The sequence below is a fragment of the Hippopotamus amphibius genome, chromosome 3 (assembly GCF_030028045.1).
Source record: "Hippopotamus amphibius kiboko isolate mHipAmp2 chromosome 3, mHipAmp2.hap2, whole genome shotgun sequence".
Lineage (NCBI taxonomy): Eukaryota > Metazoa > Chordata > Mammalia > Artiodactyla > Hippopotamidae > Hippopotamus > Hippopotamus amphibius.
This window is the reverse complement of record NC_080188.1, coordinates 177,661,231-177,682,861: the sequence shown is the minus strand read 5'-3', so window position 1 is coordinate 177,682,861 and position 21,631 is coordinate 177,661,231. Positions and strand designations below refer to the sequence as shown.

Sequence of the window (21,631 nt, the reverse complement as noted above, 5' to 3'; positions counted from 1 at the left end):
TGTCACTTTATCATATCAGAGAAGACTTCCTTGACCAACAGATATAACAAAGCAACCTCCCTTCCCCAGTATTTAATATCCCCCTTATTCAGTTTTTTCCAGAGCACTTACCCTCTGGCACACACACATTGTTTAATATTTTATCTCACTAGAATTTAAGCTTTATGAGGCTAAAGACAGTTTTTTCCACTTTACTATATCCCGAACATCTAAACCAGTGCCTGAGAAGTAGGAGCTCAATAAATATTAGCTAAATAAATAAATGAATACTGACATCTCTATATCTGTTTGTGGAACCCTATCCCTAAACAGAGGTTTGAGATGGTACTGCACAATTCCAATCTCTCAATTCCAAGATAAAAGCATTTTCAGAAGTCCAGGGATGAATTTAGATCTAATTTGCAAATAGCATTGATTTTACAGCTTTCTGGAAGGGCGTTAGTTTCCTACAGAGAAAGCAAGTAGGCGCCATCTAGTGGCAATAAGAGAGGTGCATATTTGTGTTACTTGAATTGTTGATTAGTAACAATTGAAAGTATAGTCCCGGATCCAGAAGCTTTTTAATTCTATGAATGTAATAATTACGATAGCGAAAAGTTCTCAGATTTGCATTTTCCACAGTATATGTTGAATTGAAAAATTACTGTTCTGTTTCTTCTAAATTATTTATGACTCATTTTTACTTACTAAGTTTTGTTTGTTTTTTAGAATCTGACATCCACCATTGCTCTTTATTTTTCATATTGTTTTATCCTCTACTTATCTTTAAACTCTTGCATGGTACTGGCCTAGCCACTAAATAAAATAAAGGCTCTATCTTCTAAGAATTTATAATTTAATAAAAACAGCACCTATGAGGTAAACATGTGAAAGAACATGCCAAGTGATGCACCGATCTCTTCAGGCCAGACTTCTGAAGGCTGCTGATGCTTAATTGTTGTGTATACTTCCACCATTGAGGCATGAGCCACATCTTGTAGCTGTCTCCCTATTGGCCTTGCTGTGTAGTGGGTGAAAGTTAAATATTTATGGTGGGGAGTGGTAGAAAGACTACCAATAATTGTCTCAAGCTGCTATCTGGGCCTAAGATACTTAGCCTTAGTCTACATTTGGTGGAGCAATTCTTCAGCTAGTTGTTAGAGAAATTATTTGTTAAGACTTGCTCCCTTGTTAAAATTATCATAAAATTTTTAGGTCTAATAGTATCAGTTTCTTTTTTTGAGTTGTGTTTATCATATACCTGATACCTCTGGAAGCAGATACAAAAATGGATAGCACAACAGTTTCAAGATGTTACTGAAATTTAAAAAATACTAGTTTTCTGTTATTATATAGTTATTTCAGAGTTTTTCCTTCTACCTACAGATGCTGATTTCTTTTTTTTTTTTAGATTGCAGGTAAATAGTTTCTTTATAATATCCTATCTTTTCTTCTTGAGAAATTATCTTTTTAATTAAAGAAATTGGTGTGGTATTTTGAATAGTATATTTTAAAGCTAGAATATTCCATATATTATTTCTTTTTAAAGAGTAAAGCAAACATTGTTTCTAAATCTTCTTGCCTTCTGAAGCTATATTTGTATAATGTAGCATTCCATCATGATAAAGTGGTAATATTGAAAAAGGACATGCTAATAAGATTAGTAAGTAGGCTTTTTGTGTACCCTAGCTCTAATTTGTGTGACAATTGGTTGCTGTTATTTGTTTTCTCATTTGGAGGGCCAAAATTCTCTTTATTTAATAGGCTAGGTGGTTTAAAGACTGCTTATAATACTTAAGTGCTTATCTGAAAATTAGAAAATTTAGCATCCTTAGCATTTGTACTATGTTTAATATTTCTAAAGTATTAACTGTGCTTTTTAGTAGCTACTGTGTTCTCTCATTGTGGTGGCTGAAGAGAGGCAATATTGGATACTTTGACTTGTAATTAAAGAAGCATTGTTTCCTTATAATCATTTCAAGAGTACATGAATTTTCGGTTGTGTTAATTTGTCTTTTGTAGAATATGCTGAATTTCTACATTGCAAAGGAAAAAAATTTACAGATTTTGATGAAGTTCGCCATGAGATTGAAGCAGAAACAGATCGAGTAACCGGAATGAATAAAGGCATTTCCTCCATACCCATTAATTTACGAGTCTGTTCCCCACATGGTAAGTAAAATAACAAACTTCCAAGTTCTTATCCTCAAATATTTTTACTATGTTAATTAACATCCAGTATTTGTAGAAGATGGTTTGTTCTCTCAAAAAGGAAACAAACAAACAAGTTTCTAGGATTGTACTTAGATACTTCACTAAATGGTATGATCCAAACAGCTCATAGAATTATTTATGGGGAGGCAGGAGGAGATAACTTTTCAAAGAGAATTGAGTAGTCATTTAAAAAAGTTTTCTTTATGTTTATCTTAAACTTGTAGAATTCCAAAGAGCCATGCATGAAAACTTCCAATTTTAGTATCTTCAGTTTTTGCAAAAGTCTTAGAGGTGCATGGTACTCTGGTTGAGTTATGCTTAATGAATTTTCTTTCAGTCCTATATATTCCTATTTAGTCTCTTTCTAAGGAATCAACTGTGATCTTTTTTCCCCCAGACTGTCCGCAGAAACTTGTCAGATAACCAATTCTTGATGTGCGATACAGAATAACATCCATTCTGACTAAGATTTTAGTGGGGCAGATTTTAATCTCTAATCTCCTACCCAGCTCTGTTGCTTTTAAAGTGGACCATGAAGGACATGAGCTCAATTATGACTTCTCAAGAGGACTTGGTGCTAACACTGTTGTGTGCAGAGAGAACAATAGCCAGATTGGGGCTGGAATTACTAACTCATTAGTTTCCTCAGCTCCCAAAATGGTGCTCCATGAGTCTGGCTGTAGAGCATGCACACTAACCTCATGGCACCATGAATGGCTAATGGCTTTCCAACAGGCTAAGTGACTAACACTCTGTAAATAATGTATGATGCTTTTAAAAGGAGAGGCAAACCTTACCCTGAGAATTTTTACACCGTTTAAAGGCAATGTACAAGACTGGCAGACAGTATATTCACTTATTGTTCAGTGTTTGAATTATAGCCCCCTAGTTACAGATGTGACAGCTCTCTGAGACAACTATTAGGTATGCAAATCAATGCTTCTTAAATTATTTTAAAATGATCATTTGGCCTAGCACAGTCATATCATAAAAACAAAGGAAACTTGCCAAAGCCATTTTGAATTCTATCTTTTTATTCCATGCACATGAGTCGGAGTTCTTCAGATACACAATATGTAAAGGTCAGCTTGTTTCATTTCTACTAAGGTGACACATGATTCTGTGTTGTTGATATCTTTCAGCACTGATGGTATATGTAAGACTTTTTTTTACTTTCCATAGTGTTAAATCTAACCCTTATCGACCTGCCTGGAATTACTAAAGTGCCTGTGGGAGATCAGCCACCAGATATTGAGTACCAGATCAGAGAAATGATTATGCAGTTCATCACCCGGGAGAACTGTCTGATTTTGGCTGTTACCCCAGCCAACACCGATCTTGCAAACTCAGATGCATTAAAGCTAGCTAAAGAAGTTGATCCTCAAGGTGAGTGTGTGGCCCATAAGATAAAAGGGAATTCGTTTAGAATGTCAAGAGTTTGGGTATATTTCAAGGTAACACAAATTCTCATAACTTGATTTTGTTATTAATTAAATTAGCCATTATTAAATGTTAGCTCTTTTGTATTTAAGATGCTGAAAGAAAAATAAGTAGGGAGTGTAATCTAAACCTATATAAATAAATGTAAGATTAACTGAGATCTAAGAAAATAGACATTTCTAATTGTCATGAATTACTTAACAGTTAATAAAAGAAATTTCTGATACAGAATTCAGATATTGCCCCTAGTTTTGTTTTTTTTAATAAATGTTTTTTAAATTAATTAATTAATTAATTATTTTATTGGCTGTGTTGGGTCTTTGTTACTGCACACGGGCTCTCTCTAGTTGCCGTGAGCAGGGGCCACTCCTAGCCATGGCGCGCGGGCTTCTCACTGCGGTGGCCTCTCTTGTTGTAGAGCATGGGCTCTAGGCACGTGGACTTCAGTAGTTGCAACACATGGGCTAAATAGTTGTGGCTCACAGGCTCTAGAGCGCAGGCTCAACAGTTGTGGCGCACGGTCTCAGTTGCTCCGAGGCTTGTGGGATCTTCCTGGGGCAGGGATCGAACCCATGTCCCCTGTGTTGGCAGGCGAATTCCTACCCACTGCGCCACCTAGGAAGTCCTGCCCTTAGTTTTTATAAGAGTTTTCTGAATATACTCTCAATAAAAAAATCTTTTCTGTTTTTTGTTTGTTTATAATTATTTGACTTAAATCTTTGCTTTTATCATATATATCTGTTACTGGCATTTCAGAATCCAAAAATGTCCCTTATTTATGCTGATGTTTGATTTTTTCTTTCTCTGAGCTAAGTAATAATGTATCTTCAGGGACCCCAATGAGAGGTCTTTGTGTATGTCTGTTTAAAGAAATTATGGAATGGTACTCAGTGATGTGTCCTTTCAAGACGCAGATGCATCTTCTCCAATTCTAGGAATTCTTATTTTATTAAAAATAATTAATTGCCCCATTTTCTCTGGTCTCTTTATCTGGAATTCTTATTATTGGCATCTTAGAACTCTTGGATTAATCCTCTGTTTAAAAAAAAAAGTCTTCCTCTTTTTTCATCTGTTTGTTTCTTTGTGCTCATTTTTGCAAGTTTTACTCAACTTTATCTTCAGCTCCTCTAATTAATTTTTCATTTCTGATGTCATTTAAAAGTTCCAATAGCATTTTCTTATTTTGTGAATGTTAATTTTATTTTTTAAAATAGCATCATGCTCTTGGCTTCTCGCGTGCAATATCTTCTTTAAAGATTTTAATGAGAGCTTTATGAGGTTTTCCTTTTGTAATCTAGAATGTCTCTGAGTCCTTTTTTTTTCTGGTTGTTTGTATTGATCGCTGTCTTTGATGTCAGAGACCTTTTTCAAATGATTGGTGATCTTTTGCTGCTCTTGTAGATTTAAGAGTAGAGTGCTAAAAAACTGTTGGAAGGTCTACCTGTGCTTGAAAGGGATTCATTGACTAATGGGCTTTTCCATAGGGTGATTGGGCTGGGACCTGGCCATTTTATTAGGAGACTTCCTCAGCTGCTATTAGATACTGCGAGTATTTTCTCTTGAGCTGGCCTGATATAAGCCCGATGTCCAGTGGTCTCAGAGCTACAAGGAAGAATTGAGTTGGTGGGGGAAGGTGGTGTGGTTCTCAGTATTCAGCATGTAGACTTTTCATTAATCCCTCTACTTTCATAATGGCATTCCTGAAGGTCTTCTTGAATCCAAAGTCCCTCTGGTTCATCCTCTTCTTAAAGTAAATCTTTAGTATTCTGCTGAGGTCTAGGAGGAATAACTGTGTGCTTGTGCAAGATGGGAAAAAGAGTCTGGCTGTCTAACAGTAAGCCGTATAAACTTTCAGCCAGTTCTTCTATTTTCACCTCCTCTTACACTAGTCTTTGTGCCTTCAGTTCTCGAACCTTTGCAGAGTTCTGCAGTAGTGACTGGTTTACTTCTTTTTGGCTTCTTTCAACATACCTGAGATTGGGGCTTGAAACAAAGCAGGTGCAAGTTCCAGGTGGCTAGATGGGGACCATCGCTAGGACTCCTTCTTCAGCATCAGTGGCTTGGGAGAGCCAGATTGTGGGTTGGGGCTGAAGTCTAGTTATAAAAATGATACTAAAACACCCCTATTTCAGAAGCCTTCTTGTCCCAAAGGAGACAAAACCAGGTTATCCTATTGGAACAGAGATGGCACTTTCATCAATGGATTCTAGTGAGTGCAGCACAATCACATCCCTGAGAAGTCCGCACTTACTTCAGAGGAAACTTCATGGAGGAGTGCAAATGATATCCCCAGTCTCTTTGCCACAAATCTGTATCCAGAAAGTTAGAGACTTTTTTTTTCTGTTATAGATAGACCTGACTTATTTTACAAGCTCATTTTTATTAGATGCCACTTAGAAATTGCCATGTGACTGTTCATGAATTTACCCCAAATGAGCCTCATTTCTTGAGGCTCATTATAACTCCTGCTTTGTCAAAAATAGGCCCTCGTTACCCCAGTTTTTTATATTCTGTAAGTGATAGTCCTAAGAACAGATTTTTGAAAGTTTGCAGGTAATTCACAGATAATTTTGCAGACAATTGATAATTTTACAGAAATAGAGAAAATATCCAGTGCCAGTATGCTTCTTCCTTGTCTACTCTTGCACGGTGATTGCTAAGGAGGACAGATTCATTGCCTGAAGTCTCTTAATTACAACTCTTGGGTTAGTTACTATAAGTTCTTTTCTAATCTCATGGTTTATTATTTGTTTTTGAATCCTAGTTTCAATTCTGAAACTTCTGAACACTGTCGTACTTGAGAACCCTCAAGTTTGCATGGTGATTAGGTCTCTACCAGAGACTCACTGTTGTGTGCTGCTATCCTGAGGCTTTGGCTAGACCTGGACGTCACTGAAGCTCCAAAGGAGGAGGGTGAATTCTTGCCCAAAGCAATAGGGTTCACATTGCAGTAAAAGAATTAAAATAGAGAAAAGAAGCAGCAGTAGGACTCAATGCAACTAGAGTTTAGAATATGAGACATACTGATATTAAGGTTGACAAATAGATACCTTTATTTACCCTCTGTGCCTTCCCAGTCATTCTGTGGGAATACCATATCATTCCAATATCTGATTCAGAGGTCTAGTTTTCCTTATAATTACAGCTTTGGTAAAATAGCAGTGACATCAACTTTGGTTATTTAGGTATGTGTTGCTTAATTTCTACATGTTTGTGAGTTCCCCAAATTTCCTTCTGCAATTGATTTCTAATTTCATTCCATTATGATTAGAGAACTTACTTTGTATCATTTTAATCCTTTTAAATTTATTGAGACTTGCTTTATGGCCTAATGTGTGGTCTATCCTGGAGAATGTTCCATGTGTATTTGAGAAGAATGTATTTTTTGCTGTTGTTGGGTAGTGTGTTCTATAGATGCTTTTTAGGTCTATTTGGTTTATAATGCTGTTCAAATATTGTTGCCTTCTTGGTCCTCTGTCTGGTTCTTCTATTATTGAAAATGAGATATTGAAGTCTCCCATTATTATTGATAAATTGTCTACTTCTCCCTTCAGTTGTGTTGGGTTTTGCTTTATGTATTTTAGGACTCTGTTGTTAGGTGTATTTATACTTGTTACATCTTTCTGATGGATCGATCTTTTGATCATTATAAAATGTTCTTTTTTTGTCTCTAGTAACAGTTTTTGCCTTAAATTCTATTTTGTTTGATATTAGTGTAGCCAGTCCATTTCTTTTTTGGTTACTATTTGCTTGGTATATCTTTTTTTCCATTCTTTATTTTCAACCTGTTTGTATCTTTGAATAGATAGCATATAATTGGATCAATTTTTAAAAAGCCTATTCTACCAAAATCTGCCTTTTGATTGGAGTGTTAGTCCATTTCCGTGTAATTACTGAAAGATAGAATTTATGCCTGTCATTTTGCTACTGTTTTTCTTTATTATTGCTTTGTTTTTTGTTAAAAATGTATTTTCTTTTGTACCATTTTAATTACCTTGTCATTTATTTTAGTATTTTAATGTTATTTTCCTATTGATTGCCATAGGATTACAATTAACCTCTTAATTTATAGCAGTCTGGTTCAGATCAATACCAACTTAATTTCAATAGTATACAATTTTTTTGCTTCCACATAGCTCCAGTCCCTTCCTTCCCTTTGTGCCATTATTGTTATACAAATTACCTTTCTACATACATGCCCATTAAACAGACATAATTTTTGCTTTGTATAGTTCTCTTTTAAATCAGGAGAAAAAAAGTTATGCACAAACACAAATACATTATATTTTCTCTTACATTTACTTACATACATTTGTCCCTTGGTATCCATGCAGGATTGGCTTCAGGACCCCCAGTGGATACATACCCAAATCTGCAGATGCTCAAGTCCCTTATATAAAATGGCATGATATTTGAATGTAAGCTACACACATCCTCCTGTATACTTTAAATCATCTCTAGATCACTCATAATACCTAATACAGTGTAAATGCTATGTAAATAGTTGCTGGTGTGTGGCAAATCCAAGTTTTGCTTTTAGCAACTTTATGGAATTTTTTTTTGAATACTTTTGATCCACAAGTCATTGAATACATGGATGCAGATACTGTGGATACTGAGGGTCAACTGTAGTTACCTTTATTAGTGTTCTTTCTTTGTGTGGATTTGAGTTACTGTCTAGTGTCTTTTCATTTCAACCTGAAGGACTTCAGTTAGTATTTCTTGTAGTGTAAATTTGCTAGTGAGGGAGTCTTCCAGTTTTTATTTATCTGGAAATCTCTTAATTTCTCAATTTTTGAAGGAAAATTCTTAGTTGATAGTCTTTATTTCACCACTATGAGCATGCCATCTCACTATTTTCTGAACCCTTTCTGATGAGAAATCAGCTGTTAATCTCATTGAGGATCCCTTGAACATGATGAATCTCTTCATGTTGCTTTAAAGATTTTGTCTTTGTCTTTCAATGTTTGATTATGATGTTTATAGATATGGACCTCTATGATTTTTTATCCTTCTTGGAGTTTGTTGAGCTTTTTGAATGTGTAAATTGATACTTTTCATCAAATTTTGGACATTTTCAGCCATTATTTCTTTAACTCTTCTTTCTTCCCCTTTTCCTTCTAAGATTCCCATTAAATGTATGTTGGTACACTTGATATGCTCCTTTATTTTCTTTATTCTTTTTTCTTTCTGATTCTCAGATGAGGGGAACAATCTCAATTGACTTGTCTTAAGGTTTGCTGATTCTTTTTTCTGCTTGCTCAGATCTGCTGTTGAATCTTTCTAGGGAATTTTTTATTCCTATTATTTTACTTTCCACCTCCAGAATTTATTTTTTAAAAATAATTTCTATATTTTTATTGATATTCTTTGGTGAAAAATCATCCTCTTACATTTTTAGTTATTTAGATATGGCTTCCTTTAGTTCTTCAAGGATATTGAAAATAGCTGATTTAAATCTTTGTCTAGTAAGTTCGATGTCTGGACTTCCTCAGAGACAGGTTCTATTGAATACTTATTTTCCTGTGTATGAGACATACTTTCTTCACACATCTTGTAATATTTCATTGAAAATGGAACATTTTAAGGAATATAATGTGGCACCACTTAAAATCAGATTCCTCTCCTCCCCTGATGTTTGCTTTTGTTGTTGGCTGTTGTTGTTGCTATTGCTATTTGTTTGCTTGGTAATTTTCCTGAGCTAATTCTGTAAGGTCTGTATTCTTTGTTGTTTGTGGTCATTAAAGTCTTTGCTTAATATTCTCATTGGTCAGCTAATTATTGGACAGAGATTTTCTTAAATGCTCAGAGCCAAGAAGTCTCCCAGCATTTGCTGAAAGATTTGATGTGCATTTTGGAATATGCCTTCAGTGCTCAGGCAGTTTACAGCTCTACCTTAATCTTCACTTCCTGCTTGTCTTTACTTCCTGCTTGTGTAGAGCCTTAAGATTAGCTAGAGGTGAGAGTTTAGGGCCTTTTGAGATCTTTTCTGAGAATGTACACAGCCCCAGGCATGCATGTGGCCTTCTAGATTCTAGATTATACAAAATTCACAGGCCCTTATGGCCATCTCATTCCCCATATTTTCCTTTTAAGTTTTTTGGTCATCTTCCTTTTTTGCCCCACCTGTTATTTCTGCCTGAGGCAGCTATTATGTGAAACAGTTGTCACTGATTGTTTTCCACATGCTTCCTGGGTGAAAAGGCTATTTGCACTGAGTAAGCTCTGAGTTGGGCCAAATAAAAAAAAGCTCTATGAATAGGTATTTTTAGAGAACTACTAGACAGGTTAAATAATTATAGTTCTCTGAAAGTGGTACTTTTGGTGTATTCCAACCCAATTCTGTCCCTTCCAGTAGCTGCTGGCAGCAATTTTTCACTGTGATTGTGGGATTTTTGGTTTTTAAGGCTACTGCAGAGCTTAGGGGAATGGGAATAGGGAAAGTCCAAACACCACAAATCTCTCTCTTCTTCTTGAGATCCAGCGATTTTGTTTAATAAATGCCACTCTTTGTTGTAAACCTTTGATTAATTTTGAAAGTTCTGAAAAAGTTGATTTTGACAACTATTGCCATTATTCTTGTTGCTTTTATGGAGGAATGGCATTTCCAGAGGTTCTAGTCCACCATTCCTTATTCCACTCCAATATTCTTTATGCTAATCCTATATAACTTTAATAATCAGAACATTTTCTTATAAAAGACATTTGAATTGAGATGATAAGGGTAATGTGGTTGTGACATCTGCCACCCTGTTAGTCTTCAGGATTGATTTGGCTGGCTTGAAAGTGACCTGTTCTCATCACTTCATGTACTTCTTTCATGAAGTTTTGCCCTTAGCTAAAGAGGATGACCGATTTAGATAATAGAGGACCATTCTTTATTAAAGATATCTGAATTATAATCTTATCCACCAAGGTACATAATTATATAGTTTTCTGAGGGGTGGTCTATTTTAGGCAATAGCTACTTTGTGCTAAATTAAGCCTATTTGACATAGATAGGCCATTTTCACCTAAGCAGGACTTGGGTATATTTGAATATATACTTGAGAAGGAAGTTTATGTTGATAGGTTAATTATAAATTATCTGCATAATGATCTTAATAGTAAAAGCTTTTACAAAATAAATGTTACTAAAATGCTGGAATAGGTTATACATGTTTTACATTAAAATAAGATTCACGATGAATTATTCTCCCAATGTATGTAGAATGTCACAAATTTGTAACGACAAATGTCAAGCTTATCTTTTGAGTCATTTGTGAAAAATGTTTTTACTGACTAAATGAAGATTTGTAGTAAAACTTTAAGGGGAATGGCTATACTATTTAAAAGGTCAAACTCCTAGTCATCAGAATTATATAATGTTTTACATATATTTTTCTCAGTATAGTGGTCTTAAATTTTCAAAGTGCTCTTACATACTTTGGTTTTAGTTTCACCAGAATACTTTGAGGTTGGTTGTGGTGAGGTCCTATTTTGTTCAGGTGATGTATACAGTGTTGAATAACACGCCTGTAACCACACAGTCCGTTTGTGATAGCACCTTCCTCCTCATCTGGTGCTCTTGCTACTTCATCAGACCACTCTTCAATTAACTGCTTTATTAAATGGTATAGATGAAAGAACACAGCGTTTAGAAACTGATCTGTCACTTCCTGGTTGTGTGTTCTTGGGAAAGTTATTTAACTTTTTTGAACTTTACCACCTCAACTCTAAAATGACATGAAATTGTAATAAACCTTATCTCAAAAGGTTGCTATGATAATTAAATAAGATAAATTTGTCTGTAAAGACAACTCTAACTTTAAATGGCTAGCCAAATGCTAGCAATTATTTTCCTCTTGAAAATATTCATAGGACACTACTTTGTTACTTTATTTATTGTACATTGTTTATAGTAATAATAAACCTATAAAACAATCAGTAGCATTCTCTAATCCAAACTGCTGCCTACACTAATATGAATTAATGAGACTTGATAACACTTAGAATTGTAGTAAAATTATTTTGAATATTTTAATAATGTGTCATAAAAATTTAAATAATTTCAGTTTCACCTGCAAATTGCTAGATTAACTATAGGTGAAAGTAGACCTTAGCTGGGTTGAGTCTGGAATAGGGTGGAAGGAGAGTTGTCCTTAGCTTGGCTTGATGTGTTTAAGGCATTGTACCAGATGCTACTCACAGAAACAGAGTAAGAGGGCCAGACTAGGCTTCTTACCATGGATACTAGGATTCTCGCCATGGAGACTGCACCGATTTCTCTAAGGAACTCTTCCTCCAGCTATTTAGAAGTTCTACTCAGGTGCATTAAGAATTCATTCACTGTCTTTGTTAGTTAATTCATTAATTTGTTGTTTAGTAGACATTTATCAGGCATCTATTGAGCCAGACAAAGTGCTTGTGGTGTGTAGTGTTAATTCTGTATGCTGGACCACCTAATAGGATCCTAGACTAGGTAGATGAACAGTACATATTTCTGATTATTTTTGTGACTCTCCACTACTTGAAGAAAAAAAAAAGCTGTTTGCGTGGCATTTTCTCTTATGTGTGAAGTCATAAAAGTCCCCAGAAAAAGGTTTATGGAGAATCTGCTTTCTGATATGAACATTTTCATATTTTAGGGGATGTGATTTGGCTCACAGCATGTATTAATTCAAGTGAAATGGGTTTTGTAATAACACTGTGTGTCATATGTTATAACCACAAGTATCCTGTCAGGTAGGTGGCATTGCCCAGTTTTATGTAAGAGGACCTGAGCTTAGAGAAGCTATGGAACTTCATCACGGTTAGACAGCTGATGAATAGCAGGAGCATGAAATGAGCCTCCCTATCTCTGATACAAGTAGGTGTAGTTTGCCATTGTATCATCTATCTTTCTCATACCAATTGTGTTTTAAACACTTTGTTCAGTGATAATCATGAACACATGTTAGACTTTAATAAAATTTGAGTAATACCTGCTTGATAAAGTAGTTTTATGGCACTAAACATGGTGAAGCATTGTTAAAGTTATATTGAATTAGGTTTTGCTTCATAATTCTTCATTTTAAGATAGAGATTTATTAGAATATCTCTGTATCAATCTGTATAAGAAACAGACTCATTGACAGACTTAAAGAACTTCTAGAGCAAATATTGTAAATGCTGGAGAAAGAATTGGTTAGGAAGAGTTCATGTTTATATTCTCACCTGAATGCTTCTTCATTATTTCCCCAAAGCACTCAATGAATATTATCTTCAACAATTTGAATGTGGTTTTTACTTTTCATATCAGTTTTTAATATGACTACATTGCTTTAACTAATTTTAAAAGATCATTGTAGTTGCTTGTTCATTTATTCAACAAGTAGTTAATGAGAAAGTACTATATGCCGGACTCGGCTTTGAGCGTCATGAATACAGTGGAACAAAACAAATGTTGGCCTTATGGAATTCATATTCTAATGGGGGAAACAGACAAGATTTCTGATAAATGATTATTTCAATATGCAGTAGTGATAAGTGCTGTGAAGAAAAATAAAAAAGGATAATGGAAGAGAGAGTGACAGTCCATGGAAGCAGCACATGAGCAGAGAATCGCTCAGTGAGGGAACAAGCCCTGTGAGTATCTGGAGGTGGAGCATTCTAGGTAAAGGGGGCAGCAAGCACAAAGGACTGGGCGTAGAACTGGCTTGACATGTTAAGGAACAGCAAGGAGGCCATCGAGGATGGAGCTCAGTGAGAGGAAGAGAATTATTTTCTGCAATCAGAGAGGTAGGCGGGCCCAGATCATGGGGGGTCTTCTAGGCCGTGACAGAGACTTTGTATTTTGTTCAAAGTGTGATGAGCAGCCGCTGGAGTGTTTTGAGTGTAGGGAGACAAGATCTGAGTTATGTTTTCATAGGTCAGTCTGGCTGCTGTGAGAAGAAATGACTAAAAGAGAGGCATGAGTATAAACAAGGAGATCAGTTGGATTACTCCTTCAAAGAGGTCCAGTGGGGAGAGGGATGATGTGGCTTAGAATAAGAGAGTAATGGTACAGAGGGAAGAAGCTGTCAGACTCAAGATATATTTTGAAAGCAGAGCTGAGAGTTTACTGATGTCTTGCTGTGAGTAAAGGAAAGGAGTCAAATTTGACTCCAGGGGTTTTAATGGTGATGCCATTAACTAAGATTGGGAATATTAGGAGAGAAACATGTTTGGGGGAACCAAGTGTTCTCTTTTGGACATATAAAATTGGAGGTGTTTATTAGTCACCTAAGTAGTGGTGTTAGAGACTGGAATTCAAGGGAGAGTTTCAAGCTGGAGTTATGAATCTGGGAGATATAAGCCTAGAGGTGGTGTAGTGAGTTGAATTATATCCCCCAAAAGATATGTCTAAGGTCTAACTCCTGATACCTGTGAGTGTGTCTTTATTTGGAAATAGGGTCTTTGTAGATGTAGTTAAGAATCTGGAAATGAGATATTTCTGGATTTACGGTGCTTCCTAAATCCAATGACTAGTGTCTTTGTAGGAGGAGAGAGAGAGATTTGAGAGAGACACAAAGAAGGTCATGTCATGATGGAGGTAGAGATTGGAGCTATGCTGCCACAGCCAAGGAACTCCAGGAGCCTGCAGAGTTTGGAATGGCAAGGAAGGGTCCTCCTCTAGGCCCTTTTGAGGGAATGATTGTGGCACTGCTGACACCTTAATTTCAGACTTCTGTGCTCCAGAACTGTGAGAAAATAAATTCCTATTGTTTTAAACCACCAGTTTGTGGTAATTTGTTGTGACATCCTTAGGGAACTGATTGAGGTAGGATCTAACTCCTTGAGACTAGTTGAGTAGAGAGCACGTAGATGAATGTAGGTAGAGGAGAGAAGGAATGCCAAGGAAGTAGTGCTGGGGCGCTCCAGTGTTTTAGTAGTGGTGAAGGGGAGGAGAAAAAGCAAAGGTGACTGAGAAGTAGTAGAAACCCAAGTGAATATGGTATTCCTGAAGCCATGGGAAAAGAGGGTTTCAAGAAGGATGTTGTCATAGGCTGTGCCAAATGCTGCTGAGAGATCAAGAGGGTGATTTGGTAGGTCAAGGCTGATTCTACTGCTCAGGCATTGTAAGGAAGCCTGATAACAGTTAGAAGTGAAACACAGGAGTTGGTAACTATGAGGTAGTGGGATACATTGCAGTGAAGTAGTGCACCCAACCTAATGTCATAAAAGGCAGTGCATCTATATTTCTTAGCCCCTCTGACTTGGCAATTTACCCAGTCCTCACAGCTTGTATTCAAACTTATAGTACTTCTCTGTAAGGAACCAGAGGGGTGCTGGGAAGCTGCATCCATTCAGTTGCTTATATTCTTAGCCCATGAATTCTTTCCACTGCTTGCTGGAAGATTCAGTAGTAAACAGAAGGAAAGCAGACTTTGAACTGTGTCTAAGTCATCATTACTTTCAATTTTTGTATCTAAACCAGACTTATATGTTCTCATCAATGGAGTTGAGGGTAGAGAATTGACCATTGGATTTGGCACATGAAAGCCACTGCTGACCTTAACAAGAAGGGTTTGGTAGGAAAATTTCCTAGGAGAAGGTTCAGAAGAGACTTGGATGAGAGGAAGTGGAGACAGAATACAGACAGCTTCTTCAGGATTCACAGTAGAGGGAAGCAGAAAAATGGAACACTAGTAGTTTAAGATCAGAGTATGTTTTTGAAGGATGGGCGATATTAATACCATGTTTGTATGTTGGTGAGAATGAACCAGAAGAGAGAGAAAACTGGTAAAGAAGAATAGAGATGGGATAAATGTAGGAGAAGCAAGATAAAGACAAGATAAATATATGAGAAAAATCCTGATTAAGTGTAGTGGGAATGTTATATATGGCACCTGTGAGAGTCTTTGCCCCAGATAGAAGAGAATTAGATTGTTCTCCATTTTAAGAGTAGGAAAGGCAGAGAATATGAATACAGATGAGATTAGCTGGTTAGACTGATTGCTGGAGAGATAGCTTTCAACATACTGAGTTTATTTTTGATGGTTTAATATCCACCTATCCTGATAGGTTCTAATGGTCATATAATAAAGACACCAAGGTCATATAATAAAGATGTGTTTACACTGCTGTTCAACATGACTAGAAGTGACACTAACATCTGTGTGTTTTATAGATACTTCTATACCCTCACTGAGCAGTTCATCATAATGAGGCACTCACATTTTCTGTATAAAAAGCAGGAGAGTCAGTCCCAGCAGTAGTATTGGTTTATTACTTGAGCATGAGTTCATTACCCATGAAGACTCTCATTGTGCCTTTTATCTTCTGGGCACAGCAGTATTTTGGCATTACCCATCAAGCTTGTCGTCTACAATAGAGGGCTGTTCAAAGGCCTCACTAAGGAGGCAAATGTGTCTGGAAATTCCTTTCATGGTGATTTATTTCACAGCAAACAAATTTCATTTCTAAATCTAACATGACCAGAGGTCCTCCTGAAGTATAGAAAACACTCCAAGAGGAGTGTTAGACCTCTAGTTGGGAAAGAGGGCACACACCATTTTCTCTTGAGATGAAATTTGTGAATTGGTGAGAATTTACCAGGAGGCTGGAAGCAGACTTCTTTATTTATTTTGTGGAGGTGTGTCCAACCTACCTCCTCAAGGTTTTGCCTTTCTACAGGTCTCCATATTCAGTCTGGAAAAAGTTAGTCCATAGGTGATGTAAGCTAATACTCATTGACCTTTGGTAGCACTTAGCAGTTTCCAAAGCACTTTACTTTTCTATCTGGTCATAGAGGTGCTGGAGGTGCTTTAAGTCATACAGAAGCTTCAAGCATCCAGGCATTAAGTCAGCATTCAGAATATGATGAATATGTTTATAAAATGCAAGTGTAAGAGCGATTCATGGAGAAAACCTATTTTCCAGGCAGTATCTCTTTCTCTGCAGCTATTCTCTTTTGCCTAATTGTATTCTTGTTTTACCTTGAAATTCTTAGCTTAAATATTTCACCATATTAAAAGGAATTAATACAGTTGTCCCTCAGTGCCCCGGAGGATTGATTCCAAGAGGCCCAGCAGATACCAAAATCCATGAATATTCAAGTTCCTTATATAAAATGGCATAGTGCAATGAATACAGTTCGCCCTCCTCACCTCAGGTTTGCATCGGCAGATACAGAGAGTCGGCTGTAGATAATAAGTCATTGAATCAAGAGTGCAAATCCTACCTGGTATTAATTGAATCAATTAATATTTGTGAAGCTATCTTATTCTTTAAGAAGAAATAACCTAGTGTGTTAACTCATAGAAGGCATGTTTTGACTTCTTAAGGGATATGTTTTTGAGCTTATTTTAGCATGAGTGAGACTGTTAAAATCAATTAGATTTTTTTTTTTTCAAATGGAGAAAATGCTAGGAACAGAGGCTAAAACCAAAATAATTGTGGTCTTTGAAAAAGTTGTTTTACATCCTTTCTGTTCAATCATTCTTTTAAATTAAACATCTATGTTCTAGGCTTGAACAAAGAATACATTAGATGTGAGCTCTAAAGAAAGCAGGGACCACAGACAAACATGACCTTACAACCCCGTGTGATCAAAACTTTGATAGGAGGTGTATGGAATATATCATCATAGTATTATACTCAGAAGTCTGAGAATTACAGAGGCATATTTCAATTCATATTGCTATTCTGCATTTGTACTTGAATTTTAAGTTTCATGCATATACAAAGTGAATATGTTTGTTAAATCTTATGTTAGAAATCAGCCTCTTTGCAAAGAGAGTAGTTTGTTAGAAGATGGATAAATAGGCTTGCTTAAGTGTAGAGAAGAACTTCCATTTGAGCTTTAAAAATGTATGTTGTCTTAGAATTGTATTTAAGATTATATCTAGATTTGTATGTCATATATAAATCACATCTAGATTTATGTACATCATAAAACAATATGTTGAATCTTAGAACTGGAAACATGACAACAAAAAAATTCACCTTAATAGGCTTTAAAAAGATTTTTTACAAAAGTATGTACTTCTTGATGTGCTATTTTTGTTGGGAAAAATAAAATAACCTTGATTATGAAATTCACCGTGCAAGAGAGAAAGAGAATAGATTTAGGACTTGAATATGGATATAAATAAATAAATAATAATTTTAATTATTTTAGAAAATGGGAATAAAGGAGGAAAATGTGAAGGCACTGGCAACAGTGAATGTTCTGTTAAAATAGAACTTGTTATTGTCATCAAGATTGTATCAGTATGAAAGGCCACTATGATGTGGATTACTAAAACTGACATGTTCATTCCTTTTGCCACTGGAGGTCACTGTAAAGACATTGCTTGTACAAGTCTAAAATTTCCCTTTGTGGCATTTGAATGTAGAAATTTAAATGTGAAACAGAAACACTATTTGTTACAAAGACTAAAAAATATATAAGAAAGAAATGACATTCTCTTGTACCCTTAATTGCATGTTACTGACATCAATCTTTCTTAAGAATTCTCTTTATATTGATATATTTGAATAAGTGTTGCATTGCTATTCAAAGTGGAAGTGTTTAATTAAAGTCTTTAGCATTATAGAATAATTGTATCTCATGTGTTTCTTGTTTCAAAATTCAAAGACATTTAAAACACAAGTAATAGATTTTAATTTTAATGCTATGGACTTAAATCTTACTCCTGAATTCTGATATGACCATAATCTTTTAATGTTCCCATTAATGTAGTAGCTCTTTTAAAAATTGCTATAGAAACATACTCTATAAGCCATCTTTAGAATATCTGTCCAAACCAGATCTATGTTTATTTTGTGGACAGTATAAATAAAAATACAACCATTAAAACAAAAAAAACCTCTTCTAAATGTCTATAAGACCCTTATTTTCCATGGCTTTCAGAGTCTCCCACTCCCTCTCTCCTTCCAGCTCTATCTTCCTTTCCTTTTACTCCTCTCTTGTTCTTCCTCTCTAACATTTCTTGAGTGCTTGTTATAATCCTTGAGTAGAAGGAGAATTATTTCTTCCACTGAAACAAGAGTGAAGTAAGAAATTTAGTACTTGCAGATAGAGGTTCATTTGTAGATATCTGGAGAAGCATTTGAAGAATTTACTGCCTATTGGCATATCTTTTTCTCTTAAATAAGAAGTAAGGCTACAGGCTGAGAAGGAACTGGGGAGTTGGGGTGGGGGTGGGGAGAATGGTTAGGAGGATAGGAGAGAAGGGGGTTGTGTGAAATGTTTGAGGGGGAAAGGTATTTTGGACAGTCACTGTGGGGAAAGAGAGAAGGAGAAAGTGGGCAACATTGAAGGACTCCATTGAGGCCAGAGCCCATCTGTAGTAAGCTTCAGGATTGTATGATCCCCCAAAACACTCAGCAGCTAGGGATTTTGAGAGGCAAGCACTTGGATTGCTTTTGGGTCAGAATTCTGTAGAATCTGTTGAATGGAAGGCAAGAGTTGAGGATATTGGAAAAATAATAGTTGGAAAGATGAACTATGAAATCCTTGGATGAAGGGAAGCAAAGCCCAAAAAAAGGACCTGTAAGTTTTGGGGGAAATGGGGTGGTTCAGAGATGAGGTTCTGGATAAGACTGAAGAATATCAATGCATTATTCATAGTATGTGAGTAAAGGAATTGGAAGAATAGGAGTTTGTGGTTAGAGACTAGAATATTAGAGTTTATAATTTACAGTTGGAACAAGTCCAGATAATAAATGTCCAGGATGTGGTCATGAGAGGAGATTGCTAAAATGACATTCAGGTGAAAATCATTGAATAGAAGAGATCAAGAAACTAAATACGTGAAGAGAAATGGATACATCATCCTCACATACATTGATGCTGCCTGGATAATGGTGGAACTAAGGGTGGTAAAGAAGACCATGATGCTAAAACCTACAGTAAAGAGTGTGTGTCTGTGTGTGTGTGTGTTTGTGTCTGAGCATTGAAGATGGGTGTCTGGGCGTTTGGTAGATGACAGCAACAAGGAGAAACAGAGGGTGCCATAACCAGGTGGTGTAAGGCTCCAAAGCAATGTTTTATATGAAGGTGGAAGATTTTGGTTTGGAACAGAACTGAGGAGTAAGAAAACTTCATTAACCTTCATTCTCTCTTCTTCCACCTGGGGCATGAAGGAAAGAACTAAATTTAAATGAAGGCAAGGAGGTGAGCTATTGTTTAGACCAGAGCCTGAGAATGTTGGAATAATATGGTGACAATAAAGACAGTTCCAAATGGCACAGTGAAAAGGGTTGGCAGGAAGGCAGCAAGGGGAGGAAGTGGGCAGCATGTTGAAATGAAAGTACAAGCTGTTCTGCTGAAATAACCAAGAAACATTCTTAAGAATTGTTGCCTTAATCAAGAAATTACATTAATAAAAGCATAAGATATATAAAAATTACATTTTAAAACAGTACAGCCTAGTGGCTAATAGCACAAACTCTGGAGCCAAACTGCCTAGGCTTGAATCCTGGCTCCACCACCTACTAGCTGTGTGATTAGGCAAATTTCTTTATAAACCTGTTTCCTCATCTGTAAAATGGGGATAATAATACTGCCTTCCTTATAAAATTGTTATGAAATTAAATGAGTTAATATCTGCATAGTATTTAAAAAAGTGCCTGGCACTTAATAAGCCCTAAAATTAATATGCTTCATTGGTTAAAAAGTAGGTTTGTGGCTGTTGAGTTTCACACTAACAAGGTTTTTTTTCCTGCAGGAATTTCTGTGATAAAGGCCAACGTGGTCTTACTCAGCAAAGTTAACCCTTGCTTTCCACTTCCTTCTTGCTTGTCTCTTCTTAGGGTTGCCAGCATTATTACTTGCCCAAGGCTCCTTACACATTCATGTGTTGCCACCTTCATAACCCATTATGATGCACAAAGCCAGAGCCAGTTGGATTACCTATGCAGTTGTATGCATGGGTGTGTGTGTGTCTGTGTGTGTGTGTGTGAAACACAGTTTCTGGTAATGGTACCTATATAGTGATCTATATAATGCAAATCATGTTCCCTATTTAGTAGGTCCCAGTGGAGCTGATGGGCTTAATAGAAACTTTTGCTGTAGGAGAAATTCTTGTTCAGATGAAGGGCAGATGACCCAAGGAGCTTGGATTTGGTTTGGGAGTGAAGGACGACATTAAAAGAGATCTGGTGCTATCAACTGGTTCCAAGTTAACCAGCTGGAACTTTAGTTAAGAGCTTGCATGCTGTTGCCAACAGAGTCCCTGGATGGTGTTCTGAACCAGAACATTTTGTAGTCAGCAGTCTGAGCTATCTGTTCAGGATTTCAAGTAGTTTGCTGAGGGCTATGTGTGGAGCATTATTAGTTATTGCCTGCAGTTAAGACCCCTATTTGAGAAAGGTAAGAGTGGGAAATATATAACAATTCCAGGTCCACAACAATGATGGAATCCTACTGGGCAGGCATTGTGAAGACTTCCTAGCCTGGCAGTGAAAGAAGTTTATTGATTAAATCCCAAGTGTACTTTCTGGGAGGAACTCCCTTCTCCGCTGTCCATTGTTTTCCCAGGGATCCACCTTCTGGGAGTTTCTTCCTTGTCCATTATTCTCTAAGACATATCTGAAGTGGAAATGAGGAATTATAACCTTCTTTGGAGATGCACAGCTTTCACAGCCTGTTGTCTACTTGTAAAAGCTTAGGGCCATAAAGGTTTTAAGACTCAAACTATCAAAGGCTTTTTCAAGTAGGCTTTTTGTTTCTTTGGGAATACATTTGCTTAAAAAACTCATTAAGGCTTAACTATCTGCCTCTAGTTAATTCCATGTACAAGTAACTATACCCAAAGCTTTTTCCTAGACCTAGATCTTAAATCTGTTTTCTGTTTGTTCATTTCTTTGCAACCAATATTCTTTCCCCACCCCTTTTCTCTCTCTTTCAACTTATTGTGGTTACCTTGAGACTATAGGCTTGGATAGGGAGGTATTACGTTAAGTGTAAAGTTTGATGAGTTTTGACAAACATATACACTTATGCAATTACCACCACAACCAAGATAAAGAACATTTCCATCACCTATAA

At 36.2% G+C, this 21,631-nt stretch overlaps 1 protein-coding gene across 5 annotated transcripts in view; it reads left to right on the top strand.

The window, feature by feature from the left end:
• The window catches only part of DNM3 (dynamin 3), a 552,008-nt gene that overhangs the window by 136,059 nt on the left and 394,318 nt on the right, over positions 1-21,631 (top strand). For all 5 annotated transcript variants that reach the window (XM_057725664.1, XM_057725665.1, XM_057725667.1 and 2 more), the window contains exons 3-4: positions 2,002-2,151; positions 3,376-3,579. In XM_057725664.1, the coding sequence (XP_057581647.1) occupies positions 2,002-2,151; positions 3,376-3,579 (354 nt within the window). The remainder of the gene's footprint in view (positions 1-2,001; positions 2,152-3,375; positions 3,580-21,631) is intronic.